General features: G+C 33.8%; 1 protein-coding gene across 5 annotated transcripts in view; it reads right to left on the bottom strand.

The window, feature by feature from the left end:
- Ptar1 (protein prenyltransferase alpha subunit repeat containing 1) overlaps positions 1-27494 on the bottom strand; it is a 55050-nt gene that overhangs the window by 22173 nt on the left and 5383 nt on the right. For 4 of the 5 annotated variants that reach the window (XM_078047545.1, XM_078047546.1, XM_078047547.1 and 1 more), the window contains exons 2-4: positions 24018-24187; positions 10285-10351; positions 147-251 (exon numbers count right to left, since the gene is read on the bottom strand). In XM_078047545.1, the coding sequence (XP_077903671.1) occupies positions 147-251; positions 10285-10351; positions 24018-24187 (342 nt within the window). Of the gene's footprint in view, positions 1-146; positions 252-10284; positions 10352-24017; positions 24188-27494 lie in introns of those variants that run through there. The other variant, XM_021725621.3, reaches the window with a different exon arrangement.

Genomic DNA, 27494 nt, shown 5'->3' with positions numbered 1-27494 from the left:
AGTGATAGCCCTAGATTGGAAATGTAGGTAACATGACTTTAGAATTCATGCTTTGAATCAACACACAATCCTGCTTCACAATGCTGTTTCTTCCTCCAGTCATTGTTAATTCTATACAAGAATACTATGCTGTAAATTAATCACACCTGTGAATCCATGTTTCTGGACTCTTTGGAAACTTAGTTAAGGCCAGTTTTCCTAGATGTAAGTCCTTAATTGGATTTAAAGTGCCAGAGAGGATCAGCTCTTTCCTGTAAAAGAAAAATTACAAAACAAAACAAAACATTACTTTATTCTTCTATTCAAACATTCTGAATGACTTTTAATATAACCTCATTGTGAAGTGAATTTCTAAGAATTGGAGAGAAAGAGAATACTCCAAACCACTGTGGCATATAAAACTGTCATAAATATGTCATACACAGTTGTCAAGAATGTATTCTCATAATCTCAAAATAACTAATAAGCAGAAAAAGAAGTTCTTAAATAAACAACAGAACTTTAGTGAAGTATTTGGGATAGTAAAGGTGTTTTCTAGCCTATCTCATTTCTAAAAGTTACATGACCTGAGAGCAGTATCTCTAAGGCAGATCCAACAGTGTTCAAGAAGTGCTCTAGCTTCTTAAATAGAACTTGATATGGTCTAGTTCATTTTCAAAAAATAAATAATCCCCCAAACAACAATGAAAGAATATACATATTAAAAAAACCCAAACACAACATGATTGAAATGTAAGGAAAAAAAAATCTGTTGAATCATTATCCTAATAAATAGAATTATTTTTATTTTTGAATAGTTCCTTCTTTCCTGCATGCAAATATATTTTATATCTTGCTCTCACCACATCTTAAGAATTCTCCCACAGTTCCATATAATTTTTGTAATGAACACTGTGAATGATCATAATTTTCATTCAGTAGCTGTGATGTAATTTAATGTCCTTACTCCCACTGTTACATTTTAGGTTGCTTCTAACTTTTTGCTATTCTAAAAGAATTGTGGGGAAAAACCAAAAACCATTGTGCTTGTAACTTGTTTCTTTTGTACTATTATTTGGGATAAGTTTCCAAAAGAGGTATTACCAGGTGAAATAGCTGCATGGGCCCTGATATATTGGGCCACTCTTTCTTGAATATAAACAGAAGTAATAGATATATAAGGTTTTGTTGTTTTAAAGATGGTCAAGCCCAACCAAAGCTTGTGTGCAGTTATAAAGAACATCACAAAAGTATTTGGTACATATTTTTCACTAAATAAAATTTAACATTTAATTTCTTGAATAAGTTTTGCATAATAGATGCTGGTATTTTTTATTATACTTCCCAATTAATTCTCAATATATCTATTATTTTATAATAAAATCAAATCATTTGCTCTTACTTATTAATTCTAAAATGTCCCTCTTGGGGTAGAGCTGATTATTAATTTATTTTAGAGAAGTTTCTACTCAACAAAACCAGAGTCAGTCTCTTATATTGGATTAGATGGATTTGGTTCCTAAATACCACAAAAAATTCTTTTTAGTAGCAATAAACTATTTCTAAATTTTTATTTGATAAGGAAAATAACTTCCTTTTTAATGAAAACACTAATTAGTGACAATGAATACTTGTATTTTATAATTGTTTTAAGGTTAGTAATTTTATAATTTGAAGCAACACCCAGAAGGTTTATAGTCATTTTAATAAATGGATTTATAGATTATTTTCTTTTCAATGGACAGGAAACCTATTTATCATTAAAAAGAAATGTAATGCAAGTCAATTGCTTTTATAGTCTTAGATGTTTTCTGTTCTGAGATCAGTAATATTTTTTTGTATACAATAAGTAGGAATATTTATGAAGAAAAAGGAGGTAAAAGATTGCTCTACGTAATTTTAACTACTTTGTAGAGCAGTGCTTTTCAACGTGGTTCCAACATCAGTCCTCATCTGGAACTTAGGATAAATGCAAATGTTCAGGCCTCACCTGGACACATTGAATGAGAAACAGTGGGCAAGTTACCTGTGTTTTAATAAAAGTGGGCAAGTAATCTGTGTCTTAACAGCCCTTCAGATGAGAAATATTAAAGTTCAAATCCACTATTATAGAGAATTTATTTTTTAACCTTAATTTCCATTTACTAAATTCAAGACTTGCCCTTATTTGCAACTGCTTTTCTTTATTCTCAGATATAAGAGATATAATAAATTTTTTCTTCAGAAAAGAGGGAGTCACCTCTTTACTAACTAACTAACTAAATAAATAAATAACTCTTTACTAAATTTCTTTAATTATGGACAATGAATTTCTTTTGAACAATGAATTAGCATTTGGGGAAGATAATATAGTCTGAAACAACTTTAATCAATGATATCTATGAATGCCATAGAATCATAAAAAAGAAAGCAAAATTTAAATATCAATTTAATAAACATTCCTAGAGGCAGGACTGAACACTTGTAAGTTGTATACTGTTGTAAACAAATTTTTAAAAGACATCTTAAAAAGAAGTATACTAAGTGGTTACATTATGGCAATTGCATATCCTATAGATATAATTAAAAAATAATAATTGCTCTAATAAATTTGAGATTCAAGTAAGGATATGGCTGGAGATAAAATTTCCATTCATTCATGGATTCAAAAAGTACTCTAACTCAAACAAGTTAAGATATTAATATGATAAGCTCTGGAAAACGACTAGATAGCTTTTAAAAAAAAAGGCTGTTGTGATGATAGTCACTGATATAAATAATGTTAAAATTCCCAAATGAGACACTGCTTACAGAGGAGGAATGAAGCTAGGATCATCAAATAATCATGGAGAGAACTAACTTGAAGGGGAAAAGGCATTGGTATTTTTTTGGAGATTAGAGAACAGAGTTAGTGAAGAAAAGTACCATAATTTAGGTATAATCTTTGTGGAAAGAAATTATGAGGGCTGCCTTCTAAAAAAGGGTGAGAAGGAAAAAGAATGAGGGACTTTAAAAAAACAACAAAAAGAATTATAAAAGGAATGAGATTTTCCACAAAGCAGATTTTTCAAACAATAACTTAATCTTTGCTGTATATTTCGTTCAATAACTGAAGAATATATGAAAAAAAACCAACTCATCACTTTCCTTTCAAGTCCTCCTGTTCATCATTATGAAAATCAGCTAGTTCTCTAGTTAAACAGGCCCATAGGAACCTTCAGAGGTTTACTAAACTAAGCAGCATGCTTCCCTTCTCTAGGAGATAACTATACTTTTTATACTTCCACAAAGTTTATTTTACTTTTTAGGTTTTTCTATTTTTTATCTCAAACTGTATCTTGATTATGATCTCCACTGGTTAGTTCAGTAATTGGCACATAATAAATATTGACTAAATAAATGCCATCTTTTTTCCCTCAATCTCAGTTACTCTGTCTGAAGCAACAAAAATAATAACAGCCATCCTTGTAAAAATTATCATCTACAGAACATTTCCTGAATCAGGTACTATTTTAAGTGATTTACATATGTTACCTAATTACTACCACAACAATCTTAGAGTAAGTATTTGTTGAGTTACATGAAATTGCTAGTATTCAACTTTTCTAAAAAAATAAACTTTTTAATTTTATAACTTCCAGATTTTTACAGAAAGTTATAAGGATAATACAGAGAATTCCTGTACACTTCGCACCCAGTTTTCCTCAACAACATCTCATATTGCTGTGGTTCACTTATCAAAACTGATGATTCATAAAGATATATTATTAGTGGAAGTCCACACTTCACTCAGAATTCCTTAGTTTTTACCAAATTCCTTTTTCTGTTTCAAAGTCCTATCCACAATTCCACATATTTAGTTGTTATGTCTTCTTAGGCTCTTCAAATTTACACTGTTTTTAATGGCCTTGATAGTTTTGAAAGTATTGGTCAGGTATTGTATATACTGTATTTCTCGTGATTAGATTAGTGTTATGGGTTTGGTAGAGGAGGACCACACAGCTAAAGGGTCATTCTCATGTCTGCAGAGTAGGGACACATAGTATCAAGATGCTATTGATGCTGATTTGGATTACTGGGCTGAGGTAATATATGTCAGATTTCTTTAGTACTTTTAGGAAGGAAGTCACTATGATTTTTTTATTCAGTGCACATTGCACAATTAAGGTGTCTGGAATTAATCTCCAAATCCTTGAGGGAACCATCCAGATAAATAAGATAAGTTAACAAGATATTTGTCCCCTACTTATTAATTGATTCATTTATATCAGTATGGACTTATGGATATGGGGTCTAAACCATTACTATATTACAATAATCCCCTTTATCTGCAACTTAAGTCATCTAGAATCAACTGTAGTTTTGAAAATTTTAAATGGAAAATTCCAGAAATAATTCACAAATTCTAAAGTGCATGTATTCTGAGTAGCAGGATGAAATTTCATCTGTATGGCTCAGGGTGTCAATCATCCCTTTATTCATGCCCATTAGTCACTTGGTGGAAAAAAGCATACTCTCCTTGGCTTCAGGCATGTGCTGGGGGGTCTTGGCACATACCTCCCCAGGATAAGGGGGTGGATATGTATTTACTTTGTTGCTCAAATAATTTCAGTGCCTTATTGAAAACTCTTTCAACAGGTTTTATATTCCTTTAGCATACCCTTACCATGCTGATTTTTTGAACACATTTCTTCCTTTATAAGATGCTTTAGGCTCATCTTGTATACTTCCTACCTTGATCCTAGAATCAGCCATTTATCCAAGAAAACCAATTCCTTCTCTTAGAGAATGGTGTTAGAAATGAACACTAGGATGTTGAGATTCAACTGCTTTTAAATGTACAAATCCAATTTCATAAACCAGAAACTCTGCATCTAATAGAAGAAAAAGTAGGCCCTAATCTTCATCATGTGGGGCAAGGCCCCAACTTTCTTAATAAGATGCCTATAGCACAAGAGTTTAAACCAAGAATCAACAAATGGGATGGATTCAAACTAAAAAGTTTTTTCTCAGCAAAAGAAATAATCTGTGAGGTGAACAGGGAGCCTACATCTTGGAAACAAATTTTTACCCCTCACACATCAGATAGAGCTCTAATCTCTAGGGTATATAAGGAGCTCAACAAGCACCAAAAAAACCAAATAATCCAATCAAAAAATGGACCAAGGACCTGAACAGACACTTCTCAGAAGAGGATATACAATCAATCAACAAATATACGGAAAAAATGCTCATCATCTCTAGCAATCAGAGAAATGCAAATTAAAACTATGCTAAGATACCATCTCACTCCAGTAAGAGTGGCAGCCATTATGAAGACAAACAACAACTAGTGTTGGCGAGGATGCAGGGAAAAAGGTACATACACTGCTGGTGAGACTGCAAATTAGTACAGCCAATTTGGAAAGCAGTCTGGAGATTACTTGGAAAGCTGGGAATGGAACCACCATTTGACCCAGTTATTCCTCTTCTCGGACTATACCCAAAGGACCTAAAAACAGCATACTACAGGGACACAGACACATCAATGTTTATAGCAGCACAATTCACAATAGCTAAACTGTGGAGCCAACCTAGATGTCCTTCAGTGGATGAATGGATAAAAAAATTGTGGCATTTATACACAATGAAATATTACTCAGCACTAAAAAACAATAAGATCATGGCATTTGCAGGGAAATGGATGGCATTAGAGCAGATTATGCTAAGTGAAGTTAGCCAATCCCAAAAAAATAAATGCCGAAATGTTTTCTCTGATATAAGGGGGGTGACTCAAAGTGGGATAGGGAGGGAGAGCATGGGAGGAAAATTACCTCTAGATAGAGAATAAGGGTGGGAGGGAAAGAGAGGGAGAAGGGGAATAGATAGGATAGTGGAAGGAGAGGGTCATCATTATACAAAATTCATGTATGAAGATGTGAATTTGGTGTTAACATACCTTATATACAAACAGAGATATGATGAATGGTGGCATAAAAGTGTATTAAGAATTGTATGCAAAAAAAATAAGAGAGCTCATGTATAATGGCATAATTTGGTGTGAAAATACTTTATATAAAGAGTTACAAAAAAATTGTGCTGTGAATGAAAAATTATGAAGGTAATGCACTCTACTATTGTCATGTATGTAAGAAATAAATAAAAAAAGAAAGAAAAAACCAATTTCTTATGGTTTAATCTAATATTATCTCAATTTTACAGATGAGGAAACTGAGACTTAGAGAAGTTCAGTAACTCATTCAAGGTTTCCCAGCTCCAAGTGTTAAAACCAAACATAAAATCTTCAAATTATAGTTACCAATTTAAATCAATATGCTGAATGAAGAAGTTGAATCCCTGGAGCCTTGTGTTGGCTCTTCTAGTTGCTCAAAGATGTTTTGCTTTAACTAATGAAAAAAATTGGATATTATTATGAAATCAACCTCTTTCATCAAGTAATCCACAAATGCTGAAAGTAGAAAAAATAGCTTTTTGTAACTAGCAGAATTTTTAAAATTAATTAATTTATTATACTGGGAATTGAATTCAGGGGTGCTCTACCAATGAGCTACATCCCTAGCCCCATCCTTTTTATTTATTTTTTTTTTTATAAAATTTTGAGACAGGATCTCTCCAAGTTGCAGAGGCTAGCTTCCGACTTGTGATCTTCCTGCCTTAGCCTCTGGAATAGATGGGGTTACAAGAATGTGCCACAAAGCCCAGCATATGCATCACTCACTACAGGAGCTAGCTCAAAAACTTGTTCATGCCCCTATTTTCCCCCTAAGACCACAGCACTTACAAACTGAACTAGAGGAGTATTATCTTTTACCAGTTTGTAAAATATAGTAAAAAATGACCCAATGTCTCCCAGGGTTACTGCAAAAGAAATATACAAACAAGTAAACAAAGTGCAGAGTATTTGATTTGTAATAGAGACCTTACATGTTAGACCAGTTTATTTCCAAAGCTGGTTGATTTCTACTCAGAATGTAAAATTTACCCATAATTCTATGTCTTTAAATATCAATCAGTTATATAATAAATAAAATTTACTAGAACACATACCTGCAATTGACTTTTTAAAAATCAAGATTCCCTTTCTACTCATCCAGGAGACAATGGCCCTTTATAAGACCAATCACATGTAATGAAAAAAAACAAGTTTCAAAAGAAACATGAAAATTTAACATCTTTTAGTTTACAGATAAGAAAATAAAACTCTTGAGAAATTTAAAGTTTTGTCTTAAGCTGACTGATAACTGATGAAACAGAAATTCTCTAAGAGTAGGTTCTTTCTCCTACACTGCACTGCCTTAAAAATATACAATAAATATGTGTATGTGCACATATATGTGTATGTGTATATATATATATATATGTATGTGTGTATACACATATATACAGATCTGTAGATATGTCATGCTAGTTAATTTTTTGCTGAGATTTTCAGTTCTTCTCAAAAGATGAGGAATATCACAACATGAATAAAAATGTAATACTCCCCTCTCCCTATTATCTTCATGTCTTTTTCACTTAACATGACTTATTTTCAGTTCCCAGCTTTCAAATCGCATATATATTATGTGCCAGGCACTAGAGAAATATAAGGGGAAAAGAAATAAGACATGGCCCCCTCATGAGAAAGTTCTCAACTGTAAGGCCACAGTATCTTCCTAAAAGTCGTCTTTGCTGATTCTTCCTCATCTTGAAATGCTAAAACAGTACTATCCAATAGAAATACAATGAGTCACTAAAGTAAGCATATGTAAGATTTTAAATTGTCTTAAGTTATATTAGAAATAAATACAAACGTATTTTACTTAATTCAGTATATCCAAAATTTTACAATTTCAAGGAGTTATCAATATAAAAATCATTGATATATTTCACTTTGGGGTTACTTGACCACTTGTGGCCTATGGCTACTGTATTGGAGTATGCAACTGTTAAAATACTATAGTGTCCCAGGGCTCAATCGTTGGACTGCTTATTTTCACTATCTATACCCACTCCAAAAAAAGATCCCAACAGTTTCATGGCTTTCAAACCATCTATATTTTATCAATCCCCACATTTATATCTGGCCCAGAACACCTCCCTGAACTGCAGATAATATAGAAATACATGGACACAAACCTAACATGTCCTAAACTGAAACTATTAACTGCCAACTAGCACTTACCCCTACCCCTACCTCCCAAATATACTCCTCTTCCACACATTTCCATTTTGGTAAACTCAGAGCAAAAAACAGAGTAAGACTTGTCTCCCTTCTTCCTATTTTCTAAAGCTTAAAATTTCACTACTTCTTACCATTTCTATTGAGCTGTTCTTCAACATCTCTCACCTTAATTATTGGAAGCACTCCCTAACTTCCCAACCACTCCCTACACTCCTTATAGTCTACTTTCCACACAGGAAACAAGAGATTTTTTTTTTTTAATTAAAGAGAGAGTGAGAGAGGAGAGAGAGTGATAGAGAGAGAATTTTAATATTTATTCTTTAGTTCTCGGCGGACACAACATCTTTGTTGGTATGTGGTGCTGAGGATCGAACCCGGGCCGCATGCATGCCAGGCGAGCGCGCTACCGCTTGAGCCACATCCCCAGCCCAACAAGAGATTTTTTAAAATTCATTTTTCACTTCTCAATTTTTTGATATAATATGTATATATACATATTATATACATATATGTATATTATGTATATATATTATATATATACTTTTTTTTTCTTTTTTAGTTGTTGTTGGACCTTTTTTTACTGTGCAGTGCTGAGAATTGAACCCAGTGCCTCACACATGCTAGACAAGTACTCTACCACTGAGCCACAACCCCAACCCCAACCCCAGGAATCAGAGTTTTAAAACCTAAGTTAATGTCCCTCCTTAGCTTGAAAACCTTGAATGACTTTGTTTTATCCAAAGTCAAAGTCCTTACAACAGTTAAACCTTGTGAGAGCTGGCCTGTTTCTCTGAGCACATCTCTTACACTAACATTCATTCATGATCCTCTAGCTACACTGGCTTCCTTGCTGTCCCAGAACAACCAGGAACACTGGCAGGCAATACTGATGGCTTTTCCACTTGCTGTTCTTTCTCCTTGGAAGGCTTTTCACCCGAGAAATCAAACGATTGCTCAAATGACACTGATTTAAAACTGTAATGCCACTCCTCCTGTTCTGTGTTTGGCCTTCCCTACATTCTTTTCCTACTTTTTCTCCACAGGAATTATCACCAAGTGATCTGCTATATATTTCACTTATAAATGCCCTTATTGCTTTTCTTCCCCTTTTAAAATAAACATTCCACAAGAATAGGAATTTTTGTTTGTTTTATTCATGGTTCTATCCCCAGGACCTAACACCTAGTATATAAGTTAATTGATAAATATTTGATGAATGAACAAATGTTGTCAAGTATTGTTTGAAACACGACATAACATATAAAGTCACAGGACAACCCCAAGCATATAGTAGCCTCTCAATAAACATTAATCTATTCCTTTACCACTGCAATGCTTTTCACAAGAGAATCAGATTTTTTAAATTATAAAAAAAGTAAAGACTTACATCTTATTCTATACTTTAAATAGCTAATTATTAATTATTCAAAGGACAGTGTGAAAAGACATATAATAGAACTTATCTTCTTAAAAATCCATTGCACACATGAAATTCAGTAGCAACTCAAAATGTGATTGCTTAAAATACATAAAATTAAAGTATGACTTAAGCCATCTTTAAAGATAGAGAATTATAATCTCTGGCTCTTTTCTATGGGAAAATATGAAATATATCTTGATCTGAATTGTGATATTTCTATCAAATATTTTGGGTTTGAAAGCTGCAATAATCAGAATCAAAGAATGTAATATATAAATAAAATGTGACACCCAACTACTGAGTATCAGAGATTTTTGAATGTTATGTCCCTCAATATAAAACTGAGACTAAAAGTTCTTGGCTTTGAATCCCCGTTCTACGCCCTTTCTACCCTTTCTACTGTACTTAAGAGTTTCTCACACACCTTATAATCCAATCAATTATGCCAGTTGCCTATGACCCCTAGAAAGGAAGAAAAGTAAAAGCATACATCAAACAAAACTCAACATGGCCATTTATATTTTAGACAAAAGTTTACTGAACACAGAAATGCAAAAAAGGAGCATGGTTTATGTGTTAGAATTGCTATGAAGATATTATGAAGAAGGGATTGAAGAAATATTTAGGATGTCCTGGACATATGGTTTACACTTTATTTTTCAAACAGCTAACAACTCACAGAGCTTCTAAGACTTAATAAATCTAGACAAATTTTATCTAATCACTGATAAAAACTACATACCTTACATTCCATGCCGTGGTAAAGTCTGGGTTTAAAAGCAGCAGGGTACATGTGACATCTATCAATTCTAAAATAAAAAGAAGTAATTATAAAAACAAATAGTCTTGATCTTTAAATCTTGGTTTCTTCATCTTAAGGTTCTCTCCTTTTCTGTCATATAACAGCATATATCTCAGGTCGTATTAATTTTAAAGACAGATACCTGGCTCTAAACTGAAGATTATCCAAGACTTTCTTCCACTTAGGTCTACCTTTTCTAAAACTCAGACCTTGAAACAATTTTACAATATGCCAATAAATAATTAACCACTTCATTCTTTCAGTAGTTTTGGCACTAATATTTACCAAGGAAAAGAAATAATTTCTAACCACTTTCATTTAATTTCATAAATATCAAATATGTGCAAATATTCAAAAGGAAAAAAAATCACTCATAATACAACCCATTTAACATAATTAATTTAAAATTTCCTACAAAAATTTTCCCTCTTTGCATATTTTTACATAACTATAGTAATGATAAAACTACTATAAACATTTTAAACAGATGTTGTATCTTAGATCCTTTTTTTATGATGTGTTTCCTGAAATAGAACTACCATGTTGAATCAATATAAAAACCAGTATGGCTCCTACTAAGCATTTCCAAATTGTCCTCCAAGTGGATTGTATCTATGTATACTGACAAGAATAACATAAATGTATTTATGTCCCTCTAATTTATGACCTATATAATTGTTTTTAAAATATCAGTGTGATGAATTTTAAAAATTGCACTGTTTTTAATTTTATACTTTTATATTTATTCATATAAACTTTTTTTCATTTGTTTGTGACTTATAGTTCACCTAGAATAGCCTACTCATATTCATAAGCTATTTACCAATCATGGTCTTGACAAAATTTCAACATATTCTAATAAGCTCCATAAGCCTATTTTTAAAATAAAATCAGTAAAATTTAGATAAAGGAGAATTCTAGATTCTAGAATTCGGATTATTAAATCACGAATATTAAATTCTAAATCAGGTAACCCTACCAAGTGTGTATCTAAGTGTCAACCAAATAAAATAATAAAAATGATTGCTATAACTTATTTACCATTACTGTGTACCAGACATATTAAGCACTTTATTCACATTCTTTCACTATATTCTCATAATCATGGTCCAAGATACACTTACTCAGCTTTATGGACAGGGAAAATGAGATACTCAAAGTTTAAGCAATTTGTCCATAGACATTGAATTAGTATCTGACAACTTAGTGCTTTTAACAAATCAATGTATAATTGTGCAATTGAAATGTCTGTCTACATGAAGTGGGATATTTTCAGTGTGTAAGTAACAGATAAATTTTTAAAATCTAAAAACAAACACACTTAAGTGTATCCTATCGTCATTTAAATATATTCTAGTTAACAAAATCAATTATTGTTGAGGCTAGGATTGTGGCACAGCGGTAGAGCGCTCCCCTAACATGGGTGGGATCCCGGTTTGATCCTCAGCACCATATAAAAATAAAGGCATTGTGTTGTGTCCTTCTACACCTAAAAATATTTTTTTAAAAAATCAATTATTATATTTTCATACTATCTTAATAAAAGAATAACATTTATTTTGAGTTCCATGATTTCATCACTATGGAACATACTGTAATGTTTAATACAACAAACAGCAGGATTAACACACATTTATTTTTGACCTGCATTCTTCCTATTATGTTATTACATGCAAAAACATAATATGCCTATAAATATGTAAATTAACTTCTTTATTTTTTAATAGTTTTAGGCACTATTTTAATATTTGCTAAGGAAAATACACTTTTAACTTATTAGTCTATGCCATCAGTCATTTAATTGTACAAACATTATAAGTACTGACAATATGCAAAGATTAAATTAGCCCTTGTAACTGAAAGAATGGATATAATTGTAAATGAAACCAGATTTTACCCTTGATAAAGTTACCCACTAGTTGGAAAGACCATATAAATAATTATAAGGCAAAATTAATAGTTACTGGAGCACCTAGGGGAGACTAAATGAATATGGTTATAAAGGCACTGAAGACCATAGAAAAGTATGGCATGCGAGAAGACGCATGAACTTCACAGCCAGCTCTTAAAGACACTATAGTTAGTAGAGTATGACTACACCACAGGGTGCTGGAGATATGTATTAGAAAAATGAAGCCTTCTAGAACCTGGTTCCAATTTCTTTTCTGCCTGGCTTTCCATGATTTCCCTTCACATGCCATGCTCCACCTAAAGCCAAACCCCATCATTCTGGGAACATATCTCTAATCAGTTGACCTTCTATTCTCTGGACATAACTGAGATTTACCTACTTGCTATTCTTTTCACCAGAAATGACCTCCTGTGTTCAAATATTTATACCAATAACAATAAACCTTTTATATCTCAGGAACTCTGAAGTGTATCTTTCCCATAAAGGCTTTCCTGACCTACCTAGCTAGAAAAAAAATCTTTCATCTGTTTTCTATGTACCTTACTTTGTTACTTAAATAAATATTATCCTCTTAATCAAACTATAAATCAGGGAGACAGATCCTCCCTAACACATCTTCAAATTATTCATTCACTCAAAAATTCTGTAAGCATATATAACAACCTAGGCACTGAGCTGGGTGATTACGATATGGTCTCTGCCCAGAAGAAATTCCACGTTAGTCCACAGAACAGAGGAGCGGTAAGAGCACAAGACTTAAAGACACAACATCTGCCAGGACCCGTGGTGCACACTCCCAATGGCTTGGGAGGCTGAGGCCCTAAGCAACTCAGTGAGACCCTGTCTCTAAATTAAAAAAAAAAAAAAAGGCTGGGGATAAAGGGTCCCCGAGTTAAATTCCCAGTACCAGAAAAAAAAAAAAAAGACACAATACCTGGGTTGGCATCCAAGCCTCTCTACTTACCACCTACAACACTTCTTTAAGATCTCAGTTTCCTTCCAGGTACGGTAGTACATGCCTATAATTCCAGTGGCACAGGAAACTGAGCCAGGAGGGTTGAGTTCAAAGCCAGCCTCAACAAAAAATGAGGCATTAAGCAACTCAGTGAGACCCTGTATCTAAATAAAAATACAAAATAGGACTGGGGATGTGGCTCAGTGGTGGGGTGCCCCCCGAGTTCAATCCCTATACCCAAAAAAACTCACACAAAAAACAAAACAAAACCAAAACAGAAACCTCAGTTTCCTTCCCTGTGAAATGGGGATGATAAACATTATACAGTATTTTATGAGATCTATCCCATTTCTCCACAGTTTGGAGAAATAACTGCTCAATAAGTATTTATTCAACTAAACACTACTGCTACTTACCAACGAAGAAATGAATATTTTCAACATCAATTAATCAAATCAGATGAGTCAGTTGTTCCTATAGTAAAACTGTAAATTTCTAAACTTGTAAGAGAAGTGACAACATCAAAACCCAAATACTTACTAAATAAGTAGCTATGTGGAAAGGTTTATGCACGATGAGAAAGTCTCCAAAATTTCTTTGATGGCTACAACTCTTTAAAAGCCATTAAGCTACTTAGGTAAACTGGCATTTCATTCCTTGAACTCTTCTTCCTCAAGACAAAATGGTAGTTGCTATATATACTTCTAATAACTCTCTTCCCCCAACTGCTACAAGTGAAGACAAGTTCACCCTTCATTAAAAAGAGATCTCTGTACAGAAGCAATATGCAAAAACTCACAATTACAGCAAATACTCAAGTCTCCACTTTTCAATTTGTGGTTGATCAAAGTAACATTTTGTTTACTCAAAGCTTTGCTTTCTCATAGGAGAGTGATAGCAAGTTATTGAGTACACAGCCTAGCTCTCCTATTTAGTGGAATTCCTGGGCATGTCACTCACTGTGCTTTAGTGTTCTTATTTGTAAACTGAAGCTAATAACTGTAATACCTTAGAGGGGTATTAAGTGATTAAAACCATTAAGTGTCAGGCAGTATACAACACACAGTAAACACTGAATGAAAAATCCTGTTACCAAGGTATATCTTCTAGCCCAGTTCCATAGGTCATACTGGGACTGGATGTCTTCAGATGAGGAAAAAGAATTTCCTAAGTGGGATGAGTAGTGACCACGGAGTAGAGGAATACTTTCCAACTTCTATGAATCTCAGGACTTAAAATATCCAACAGCCTCCACCAACGATTAATGGGCTTGGTAATACACAGAACCATGTGCCTCCCTCTTTGATACACTGCCAACTCTGCCTGATTCATGACTCAAATTGAAATGCAACAGGTGGGGGTAAAGTAGAATGTCAGAAGCAGGAAAGGGCTAATTAAAGAAAAGTAACTAGTTTAGTAATACTGGATATCATTAGAGACAGATCCTCACAGAAACCCTCTGAGGTCTTGATTAGCATTCCCTGCTTTTGGTGTAGAAACATGAAGAATTTAAGTAATTTGCCTAAGGTCGCTGTTAAGGAACTTCAGGGGGCTGATTAATTGAAATTTTATTTTTTATTTTTATTTGTTCTTTTTAGATAAACATGACAGTACAGTGTTATTTGACATATTATACACATAAGGAGTATAATTATTGTAATTAGGATCCCATTCTTGCAGTTGTACATGATGTGGAGTTTCACTGGTCATGTATTCATATATGAACATAGGAAAATTATGTCCAATACATTCTACTCTCTTATCAATACCCCTCCTGGCTTCTCCTTATTGTCTAATCCAATGAACTTCTATTTGCCCATACCCCCACCATTTTGTGTTAGCATACACATATCAGAGAACACACTGGCCTTTGGTTTTGGGGGATTGGCTTATTTTACTTAGTTAGCATCACAGTCTCCAATTACATCCATTTATTGGCAAATGCCATAACTTCATTCTTCTTTATGGCTGAGTATTATTCCATTGTGTATATAACATTTTCTTTATCCATTTACCTGCAGAAGGGCACCTAGGATGGTTCCATCGTTTAGCTACTGTGAATAGAACTGCTAAACACATTGATGTGGCTATCACTATAGTATGCTGATTTTAAGTCCTTTAGGTATATACTGAGGAGTGGGATAACTGGGTCAAATGGTGGTTCCATTCCAAGTTTTCTGAGGAATCTCCATACAGCTTTCCAGAGTGGCTGAACCCATTTGTAGTCATACCAGCAATGTATGAGTGTACCTTTTCCCCCACATCCTCACCAACATTTATTGTTACTTGTATCCTTGATAATTGCCATTCTGACTAGAGATGAAATCTCAGTGTAGTTTTAATTTGCCTTTCTCTAATTGCTAGAAATGTTGACCATTTTTTCATATACTTGTTGACCATTTTTATTTCTTCTTCTGTGTACTTCTGTGAAGTGCCTGTTCAATTCCTTTATCCATTTATTGATTGGGCTATTTGTGGGCTTTTTTTTTGGAGTTTTTTGTATATCCTGGAGATTAATGCTCTGAGATGCAGGTGGCAAAGATTTTCTCCCATTCCACGGGCTTGTTTTCATGTTCTTGTTTCCTGTGCTGTGAAGATGCTTTCTAGGCTAATACTATCCCATTTATAGATTCTTGATTTTACTTATTGTATTTTATGAGTTTTGTTGAGGAATTCAGTTTCTAAGCTGGCATGATGAAGAGTTGGGCCTACTTTTTCTTCTAGTAGGCACAGGGTCTCTAGTCTAATGCCTAGGTCCTTGATCCAATTTGAATTGTATGCAGGGTGAAAGATAGGGGTTTAATTTCACTTTGCTACATATGGATTTCCAGTTTTTCCAGCACCATTTGTTAAAGAGGCTATCTTTTCTCCAATGTACATTTATGGAGCCTTTGTCTAGCATAAGATAGCTATATTTGTGTGGGTTTATCTTTGTGGCTTCTATTCTGTACTACTGGTTTTCATTTCTGTTTTGGTGCCAATACCATGCTGTTTATTATACTGTAGTATAATTTAATGCCTGGTATTGTGATGCCTCCTGCTTTACTTTTCTTGCTGAGGATTGCTTTCGATATTCTGGGTCTCTTATTTTTCCAAATGAACTTCATGACTGCTTTGTCTATTTCTATAAGAACATCATCTGAACCTTAATAGGAATTGCATTAAATCTGTATAGCACTTTTGGCAGTATGGTCATTTTGACAATATTAATTCTGCCTATCCAACAATACAGGAGATCTTTTTCTCTTCTGAGGTCTTCTTCAATTTCTTTCTTTAGTGTTCTATAGTTTTCATTGTAGAGGTCTTTCCCCTCTTGTTAGATTGATTCCCAAGTATTTTTTAGTTTCTTTGAGGCTTCTGTGAATGGGATAATTTTCCTAACTTCTCTTTCAGCTGTATCATCATTGGTCTATAGGAACAGAATTGATTTACAGGTGTTAATTTTATATGCTGCTCCTCTGATGAATTCATTCATGAGTTCTACAAGTTTTCTGGTGGAGTTTTTTGGGGCTTCTAAATATAGAATGATGTCATCAGCAAACAGGGATAGTTTGAGCTCTTCTTTTCCAATTTGTATCCCTTTAATTTCTTTTTTCTGCCTAATTGCTCTGGCTAGAGTTTCAAGGACTATGTTGAAGATAAGTGATGAAAGAGGGCATTCTTATCTTCTTCCAGTTTTTAGAGGGAATATTTTCAATTTTTCTCCAATATGTTGGCCTTGGGTTTAACATATGTAGCTTCTATAATGTTGAAGTATGTTCCTATTATCTTAGTTTTTCTAGAATTTTGAGCATAAAGTGGTGCTGTATTTTGTCACATGCTTTTTTTCTCCATCTATTGAGATAATCATGTGATTCTTGTCTGTAAGTCTATTGATGTGATATATTATGTTGGTTGATTTCCTCATGTTGAAGTAACCTTGCATCCCTGGGTTGAACCTCACTTGATCATGGCGCACCATCTTTTTAATATGTTTTTGTATGAGATTTGCCAGTATTTTATTAAGAATTTTTGCATCTTTGTTCATAAGGCATATTAGTCTGAAGTTTTCTCTCCTTGATGTGTCTTTGTCTGGTTTTGGTATGAGGTAATACAAGCTTCATAGAATGAGTTTGAAAGTATTCCCTCCTTTTCTATTTCATGGAATAACTTGAGGAGCACTGGTGTTAGTTTTTCTTTGATGGTCTGGTAGAATTCAGCTGAGAATCCATCTGCTCCTGAGCTTTTCTTGGTTGGTAGGCTTTTGATGTTGGTAAGTTTTAATTCCATCGCTTGGAATTGACCTATTTAAATTTTCTATGTCCTCCTGATTTAATTTGGGTAGGTCATATGAGACATATGCCCTAGAAGACATAGAGACATATGTCTCTACAAATTTTGTTGATGTCTTCAAGATCTTCTATTAGAGTATAAATTTTCAAAATAGTTTCTGGTTATCATTCTATTTCAGTAGCCTCTGTCATGATATTTCCTTTTTCATCATGAATTTTAGTAATCTGAATTTTAAATTTTAAAATTAACTATTTTTTTTTAGTTGCTGATAGAACTTTATTTTTATTTATTTATATGTGGTGCTGAGAATTGAACCTTGTGCCTCACATATGCTAGGCAAGTGCTCTACCACTGAACTACAACCCCAGCCCCTTGAATTATTTTTTGTTTGTTTGTTTCAATTTAATTAATTTTGGCTTTGCTTTTAAATATTTCCTATCTTCTATTGCTTTTGCTATTTATTTATTCTTCTTTTTCTAGAGCTTTGAGATGTAATGTTAGACTACCTATTTGTTGACTTTCTATTCCCTTAATAAATGACCTCAATGCAATCAACTTTCTTAGAACTGCTTTCATAGTGTTCGTTGCTATTCTCATTTGCCTCTAAGGATTTTTTTATTTATTTTTATTTATATTATTTTTTTATTTCACCCTGATTTCTCCTGCTATCCATTGGTCATTACACAGCATATTATTCAGTGTCCAGGTATTAGAGTAGTTTCTAGTTTTTATTTTATTGTGATTTCTAAATTCATTTCATTATGATGACAAAATGTAAGGTATTATCTCTCTGGTTTTTTTTTTATTATTATTTGTTAAGAGTTGCTTTGTGGCCTATCATATGGTATATTCTAGAGAAGGATTCGTGTGCTGCTAAGAAGAAAGTATATTCAGTCATTCACGGATGAAATATTCTATATATGTCTGTTAAGTCTAAATTATTAATTATATTTTTTCAGTTCTATAACTTCTTTATTTAGTTTTTGTTTGGAGGATCTATCCAGTGGTGAGAGAGATGAAGTCACCCAGTATTACTGTGTCAGGGTCTACTTGATTCTTGAAACTGAGCAGGGTTTGTTTGATGTAGGTGGATGCTGCACTGTTTGGGACATAAATATTTACGATTGTTATGTCTTGTTGATATATAATTCCCTTAAGTACAAAATGACCTTCTCTTGTCCCTTCTTTAACTTGGGCTTGATATGAGGATAGATATCCCTGCTTGTTTATCTGATAGGAGGATAGAAGTCCCTGATTGTTTCTGAGATCCATTTGAATATGTTTTTTCCCCATCCTTTTACCTTCACTCTGTGGATGTCTTTGCCTATGAGATGAGTCTCCTGGAGATAGTATATTGTTGAGTCTTGTTTCTTAATCCAACCTGCCAGTCTACGTTTTGAATGCAAACGTATGAGTTTAGGCCATTTGCATTCAATGTTATTATTGAGAAATTATTTTTACTCCTTGCAATTCCGATTTATTTCTAGTTTTCAATTTGAACTAGTTTTATGAACTAAATTTAATTTAATTTAATCCAGGTCTGTCTTCCTACAAACATATGCTCTTTCCACATTAGCACACCGTCAGCAAATATTCTGCCCTTGTACAAAGGAATGAAGCAAAGATCTAAAGATAAACGTATATAATCAACATTTCCTCTGTAGCCTTATCCAAAGGTGAGAGGTATTGAAAGTCTTATAATATCTTGAAGTTAAAGAGACCTCTCTCCAAATGCCAGAACATATACCAGCAAATAAATGTTCCTTATACACACTCCAATATATGACCAACGCATAGGGGGAAAAAAATTAGTCAGGACACACTATACATAAGAAAGTAGCTAAATTCCAGCTGTCACAGGGAAAGAACATAAGGATACTACAGAAGTCAGGGAAAATTCATTCGCTTTCTTTGTTGCATTGCAATTCTAGAAATGGTCCAAGGCCAGGAGTACATCATAATGGTAACTGGATTTGAAAACTGTCTCTGATAGAGAAAGATTTTCATGCATCTAGAAATAAATCCAAGGTCAACTTGGATTGGTTAATCTCTTCCTCAAGTATATTCAGATTTCTCACGAAGAGAGGCTCAAGGTTAAACTATAAAGAGGAATTATAGTATCATTCCTCTCCCAAAGCAAATATGGCTATTATTATTATAGGATTTAAAAAAAAAACTCACCAATCGCTAACTGTTTCCAAATACCTAAGGAACTTGACATTGAGGTAAATCTTGCTAAGAAATACACAATGAATAAACAACCAGACTCAAGTTTAGAACTCTTGCTTACCAAATTCATTATTTGTTTGACAAGTAAACAAAGAAAGAGGAGTCATATTCCCTGTTCCTAACAAATTTACTATTCAGCAGGTAAAAGCAGTGTTCAAATAATTAACTAGAATATAGTGTAGAGTTACTATTATGCAAGTCATCTGAATAAAGGACTCTTATCCATAAGAGTGCAAAGAATTATTGTTTCCTGTCTACCAGGCTTCACATTGTTCAGTCTGTGTATATGCATGTGTGTGCTTAAGCTGACAACCACACCAGTGATGAAATTAAGACAGGAGACTGGCCTCAGCAAAGGCAGAAAAGTAAGGCAGAACAACACAGCCACATCAAAGAATTGACCAAGATAGGCAGTGGCAGGCATGTATATCAAATGGCTACATATGCAAATACCTGAAGTGTTCAAATGAATATCAAAAGAGCAGCAAAGCAAAACTCAATACTTGAGGGGTGTGAAAAGGCTGTGCTAAACCACAAGACTTGCTCAGTTAAGAAAAGCAGAGGTCCTGAGACTTGGACAATTGTTGCTGTGCATAAACTTGCACAGCCAAGCCTTCTGATTTTATAAGTGATGACAGAAATCCCAATTTTCATCCTGATTTTTACACATTTATTCAATTAATTAAGAACAATTTTTAAAACTTTATACAAGCCAAAACATAACCTATCTGTAGACAAGCGTCAGCCTTGGGGTGGAGAATCTGCAGCCTTTGATGTTGAATATCAAGTAGAAGAAAAGTCTGGCGAGGTAGGCTAGGAACAGACGTGAAAAGCCTTGAATACTATGCTGAAGAGTCTGAAGTCTACAATGACTGAAAGCATCATGAAATAAGATAAGCAGATATATATTTCAATAAAGATTCTCTCAGGGCTGAGGATGTAGCTCAAGCGGTAGCGTGCTCGCCTGGCATGCGTGCGGCCCGGGTTCGATCCTCAGCACCACATACAAACAAAGATGTTGTGTCCGCCAATAACTAAAAAATGAAATATTAAAATTCTCTATCTCTCGCTCTCTCTTTAAAAAAAAAAAACAAAAAAAACAAAGATGTTGTGTCCGCCGAAAACTGAAAAATAAATATTAAAAAAATTCTCTCTCGCGCGTGCTCTCTCTCTCTTAAAAAAAAAAGAGAAAAAAAAAAGATTCTCTCAAATGGTTTTTAAGAAATGTTACTGGAAGTATTGTTTAAAATGATTAGTTGGTAGCATGAAGGGCATGGATTATTGAAGAGCATAAAAATGGGGTAGACCAGTTATGAAGTAATAACATTTCTCCAGAAATAATGAAGGCCTAGCTAGCAAAACAAATGAGCTCAGTTTTGGATTGGGATTGGGCAGGGGTGGAGGAGGAGAGTGTTGTGGTTGTGAGAAAAGTAAGAGTGAAAAAAGATAACAATATGGCACATTCAGAGAGAGTGCAGGAGAAAGCTCTGCCCAGTCAGGGTTCTTTCTTGCTTTGTATTTGCTATGGATTTCTAAAAAATATGAATTATAGTATCATTCCTCTCCCAAAGCAAATATGGCTATTACTATTATAGGCTTTAAAAAAAAAAAAAACACCCACCAATCGCTAACTATTTTCCAAATATCTAAGGAACTTGACATGTTAACAAGAACATGAATTCAGTTTGGTCAAGAAGGAAAAAACTATCTTGGGAGTACAAATTACCTTGAATTACAGAATACATTCTTACAAGGATGCCTATAATTCTGGCCTGATCAATCATACAGACACTGACATTGTGAAACTGTTCTGTAAGTTGTCAGTTTTCTTCACTTGACTCTTTTTATACATATAGTATTTTCTTCAAAACTGGTTTTAAAGGAATGCCATTTCCATGAAATAACTTTTTTTTAAACAATTTTGACATTTTATTTCTTAGCAAGATTTACCTCAATGCTCTAATTGCTTCAGTTCATAAAAATAGCAGAATATTCATATTAAAATTTTCAGATCTTTTTCTGTCAAATCAGAAATTTACTTCCTTATTTTTACTAATAATATAAACCTGAGTTACATGTGATACCACATTAAACCACCTTCCTGCCCACCAAAAAAAAAAAAAAAAGTGAAATTGAAAATTGCTTCCATAAGGACACATGATAGGGATAAACTCAAAACCTACTTCCATGCATATGTAGTCACTACAGAACTTAAAGCTAAGACCCCAGATATTTGAGTGAGTGAGCTTAACCATCTAATCTTCAAGGGTCCTCCTGGGCCTATCAAGACTAAACGTATGTGATAAGGAGATAGAACAAAGCCACAGAGCCCAGAAGGGCAAGAAACAGAAATGGAAAGAAGGATGTAGATGGACACAGGAAGGAGGTGGGTAGAGTTAGCATACATGAATGGGCAAAAGCTAATGCTCTGAAACCAACACAGCCTTTGGCTTTTAAAAACTGTTTCTTTTCCACTCCACCAGCACCCCCCACCTGTAAAATTAGTTATATATTGGCTCAATTGTATATTTCTTATCAAAATACAAACAATGCAGCTTTGTTTGGCAAAAATAACATAAAGGATTCATGATATTAACTTCTACCTCAATGTTACTGAAGCCTATGATATTGTAATGGATCTACCGAAAGACAAATACCCTTACATTTATGTCTAAACTTTTACCTCAAAATTTATATCTAAGTTGATATAATTGAAAAATATATATTAAAGAACTATTGGTTTAGATATGAAGTATCCCAGAAAAGCTCGTATGTTAAGATACTATAAGAAAGTTTAGAGGTGAAATGATTGTGTAATGAGAGCCTTAACCTAATCAGTACATTAATCCATGGAAAAGTATTAACTGTGTGGTAACTGTAGGTAAGGTATGGCTGGAAGAGGTGGACCCCTGGGGGTGTGCTTTTAGAGTTTATATTTTGTCCATGGTGAGGGGATCTCTTTGTTTTCTGATTGTCATGTCTGCTTTCCTCCATGCACACCTTCCTCCATGATGTTCTGTCTCACCTCAGATACAGAACAATGGAGCCTGCCATCTATGGACTGAGACCTTTGAACCTTTGAACACCAAATAAATTTTTCCTTCTGGTCAGTTCTTTTGGTCACAGCAACAAAAAGCTAAATAAAACATCAAGCGAAACAATCAAATGCAAAATAGAAACTACTTCTTATTAAATCTTCAAAGCAGACTCTTTTTATGGTCTAACAGGAAAAGGGTTAACCTATTATGACAATATATTAAGGCCAATGCCAAGATGCATTTAGAAAAATCAGTATATGATACCTTTGGCAACACTCTTCTCCATCTCACACCCTCAAAGACACTGTCACTCAACTATAAACTTCTGAAATAAAGGGACCATGTATTATTCATCTTTTATCTTCCACAGTACTTAGAATAGCTTCTGGTATGAGTAGGCCCTTGGTAATGGCTACCAAACTGGTAATTAAAATTCTCCAGAAAACAAAGTTCTCATTCAAAATCAGCCCACAGGCACACTGAGCACTTTTGAACGTACTGCTGTATGTGGGAAGAGAAAGAAGCTTTATAAAAACAGTTCAGGATATGGTGTTAGGTGACTACTCTGCCCCAAAGTAAGACCTAAGGTGAGACCAAAAGGATAAACACAGAGGCTAATTTGAGAGAATGCTAAGAAAAAAACCAGGTGGGTAATTAAGGACTATCTCTTGCAGTAAAGAATTGTTTTGGAGATTGGATGCTCTGATTCCTCCACCCCCATTTCAGCACAAAAGCAGGACTCAGAAGGCCACAGCTCAATTAGGATTCACAGTGCAATGGTATATTCATAAATCATTGGGCTGGTTCACAGTATAACTACCACCACCACACCTCTGTTATCTCATCTGCAGTGCTACAAAAACAATTTCTATTGCCCATGAAATGCTAAAGGATCAGAAATCAAAGGTAACAGGAGTAGGGTAACAGCCCTCTTCAGTAATAGTCAAATTTTTTATTTAAAAGCCATAAGATTCGATCTTCGAATAAAATCTTTAAAATGACCTCAATTATTAACAGGTAAATCAAAACTGTTCTGGTCGTAGCAGGTGGCTTAGAATTCTGCTTAAGGCACTGCCATATAATCACTGTGGTTGCAAAATCTGAAAACTAATGATCTAGTCCAAATTCCTCACCTCACACATGCCCAGGCAGTGAAGGGAAGAATTGAAACTGGAATCCAGGAATATCAACAACCAAACGAGGGCTTTTCTCACTATGTTCCAAGCTGCTTCTAAAAACCAGAGGAAGACACATGATTGATACTTACCATCTTTGTTCAGCCATTGCTTTCTCGTTCTGTACAAAAGGAGCTTATTGTGGACGTATGGTAAAAGGAACTTGACACACCAGCTCTCCACACCAAGTTTGTTTTCAACCAGGACTATGGGACTTCGGTTATACCTTGCTTCAGGGCATGGGATCAGGCCAATTTCATCTCTTAATATGTAAAACATAAAAAAGAAATAAAGATGGTTTTGGGCTTTTCAAAAATTTCCTAATTCTTCAGAATACTTAAAAAATATTTCCCTTTAAAATATTATTTAGCTTACCTACTAGACTAGTAGAAATAAAAAACAATAACAAAAAAACCTTGGGTTGTTGACAATGAAAAGAGTATGGAAAATGAGTATGCTGCATTACTCTCTGTTGACAGGAGTTAAAATTGATACCTTTGGATGGCAATTTGAAAATGTCTTCAAAATTATAAATGCTCATTCCTTTTGACCCAACAACTTCACTGCTCAAATGATCCTGTTCTAAAATATACAGATAGGATTTTCACTACAACATTGCAACAAAACAGTAAACAATCTATATGTTTATCAATGTAAGACTGGTAAACTAAGAATAGCCCATTCATATAAAAATTGTTAAATAATAACATAGATTTGAATATGCTGATATGAAAAGTTTGCCAAGGTATACTAAATGAAATTTTTTAAAAAATGCTAAACACAATGTACAGCACAAAGCCTTTTGTATAATTTCTTTAACAATATACAGATACATTAAAATTTTTCTTGGAAGGATATCAAGAAATTTTTGGAGAAAGAAAGGAATTGAGAAAGAATTTTATTTTTATATTTTAAATCGTTTAGTTACTTATATTACTCCTGTTTTAAAAAACTGCACAAACTGTTTCAGCCTGCCTGCTAATAAATGTATATGGAACAAACACAAATTATCAAAGTTATGTTGTTCGTAAGCCATTTTCCCCCTTTCTACTCTTCTGAAAACAAAACAAAACAAAACACCCTAGTAAAAGTCAAAACACAAAATACATTTCAGAATTTGATTATTTTGATTTGTGGTAGCATCAATATCCCTCCTTGACCACAATGTAAGCTGAGATTTAATAAGCAATATGTAGGTCACTTAACTTAACAACATAGTAAACCAGCAAACAAAAAATGTTTTGCTAAACCTATCTTGCCTACATGAAGCATCCTTTCTCAAATAGAATGACCTTTATTCAATAAATAACGAGAATTCTTATAATAAAAGTAGTTGAAATAAATAATGCTTAGTATCTATGAATTTTTTTTAAAAAATTTATAGTTGTAGATGGACAGAATGCCTTTATTTGTTTATTTTATTCAGTGCTAAGGATTGAACCCAGTGCCTCACACGTGCTAGGCTCTGCCACTGAACTACAACCCCAACCCCTGAGTATCTATAGATTTTTAAAATGTGTCTTTAAAAAACAGAATGAAAAACTAGGTTTCAGAGTTTGTGTATGGTATAAGTCCCTGGGATTCCCTTGCCAAGAACATAGTTATTCTATAGACTACTACCACAGGGGGCAAACCTGTTCAACTGCAGGTTTTAAGAAAAACCCCGTTTTGTTAGCTCATCATCACAAATTGGTAAAGGGTTGTGGATCTAAAATAAAATCCCCCCTAGAAACTCTTAGAGAGCTCAGAGGCAACCTACTTTCTACTGATCACTTCATTAGCAACACAGGGATATATCAATAAACAAGGGTACCCTAGGGGATGCAAGTCACTACAATTCTAACTAATTTAACTCTTGAGAAGCTTGTGGGACCTAAGATTTTTTGTCCTGACTTATAAGTTTGGTAGATTCAAAGGTGTTCTAATATGCCATGTCAATACTATCATACTTTTTTCCAAGTACCTACAGTGTACTGAGTACTTTGTTAGATTCTGAAAATGCAAATAAGATTTAAAAAGTGGTCCCAGACATAGAGATAATTTTTTTGAAAAGTTGTGTCTGTATCTATAATAAAATGTTACCACTCTGTCATTCCAGTTATATAAATAAAATTACGTAGGAAGAACGGGGACAATGCTAAAAAGGCATCTGAGGATAATGTCCAGTATTTCAATATGTTTTGCATTTATACTTGAAATTAAGCTAAAATGTGTCTAATTCATTATTAGAACAACTAGACACATCTTGTATACTGGAGTAATATATGACAATTGACGGTACTCAGGATTACCATACAAAGTAGAATATAAAAAATAAGCTAAAATTAGTAAAAGAAAAAAAAATCCTTCAATCTTAACTATTCAGAAAATTCTGTTAAGATCTAATTACTTACAAAACTTCAAAGAACTGCAGGAGTCAAAAAAATGTTACAGTAACAATTTAAAAAAAATCCTGGCTTCTGGTATAATCTGTTATGGGGAAGCGATTTTGGTTTTTTGGTTTTAAACTTAAATTCAAAATGTAAAAACCTGCCTTGCTCACTAGCTGTACCAAAAATAAAATGCCCAACTACCTAAATTATAGAACAAAGACATCTGCACAATTAAAAAACACGTTGCTTTGATTGACTACCCTTCTTTTAAGAAATACTTTCAAAACACAAAAATGCCTTGGAGATATCAGGTGCTTAAAAATTGCTTAGTAAAAGGCTGATTATCCTTGCACATCAGTGATTATTCAAATACATAATTTACAAATGTTATAAGTTCTTGACCCTCCAAAGGAACAATACCCCTGATTGTTAACATAGTGTAATGAAAACAGCATGAGTCAAATGTCACTTTCACTTCTTAGACCTCAGTTTCTTCATTTGTAAAGAGGTAGAATTGCATTATACCTTTAGTAAAGGAAATGAGTTGGTCTCATCCAGTTTTCAAATTTTATGACAGAAAAAGTCAGCAGCTATTTGTTTTTTTGTTTGTTTTAAGAGAGAGAGAGAGAGAGAGAGAGAGAGAGAGAGAGAGAGAGAGAGAGAGAGAATTTTTAATATTCATTTTTTAGTTTTTGGCAGACACAACATCTTTGTTTTGTATGTGGTACTGAGAATCGAACCTGGGCCGCACGCATGCCAGGCGAGTGAGCTACCGCTTGAGCCACATCCCCATCCCCAAAACAGCTATTTGTATGTAAGACGGAAAACAATCATACTAAATGCAAAGCTATAGGGAAAACATGTACAGACAAAAGCACTCGGTGGAAATTCCAAGATTGTAATTAGTCTACCAATGACAATTAATGTGAATCTGCTAAGTCACTTGACATCAGGATCTTCATCTGAAATACAGGGAAAATAATGTCTTCCCTGTTATAAAAAAAAGTGATACAATGTGAAGAATGTGGTAAACTACCAAGTACTAAGCAAAAATGAAGTATGTTATCATTAATTCATTTAAGAGTCTGAGGTCAGCCAGTGAAGTTCCTTGGTTAATAGATAATGAGAAGTTGAGGAAAAGAATATTAAGCCTTTGCCAAGTTATCTGACCCTTATATACAGTGATTTTGATGTTTT

Source organism: Ictidomys tridecemlineatus, chromosome 4, assembly GCF_052094955.1.
Source record: "Ictidomys tridecemlineatus isolate mIctTri1 chromosome 4, mIctTri1.hap1, whole genome shotgun sequence".
Classification (NCBI taxonomy): Eukaryota; Metazoa; Chordata; class Mammalia; order Rodentia; family Sciuridae; genus Ictidomys; species Ictidomys tridecemlineatus.
This window is presented reverse-complemented; position numbering and strand designations above follow the sequence as displayed.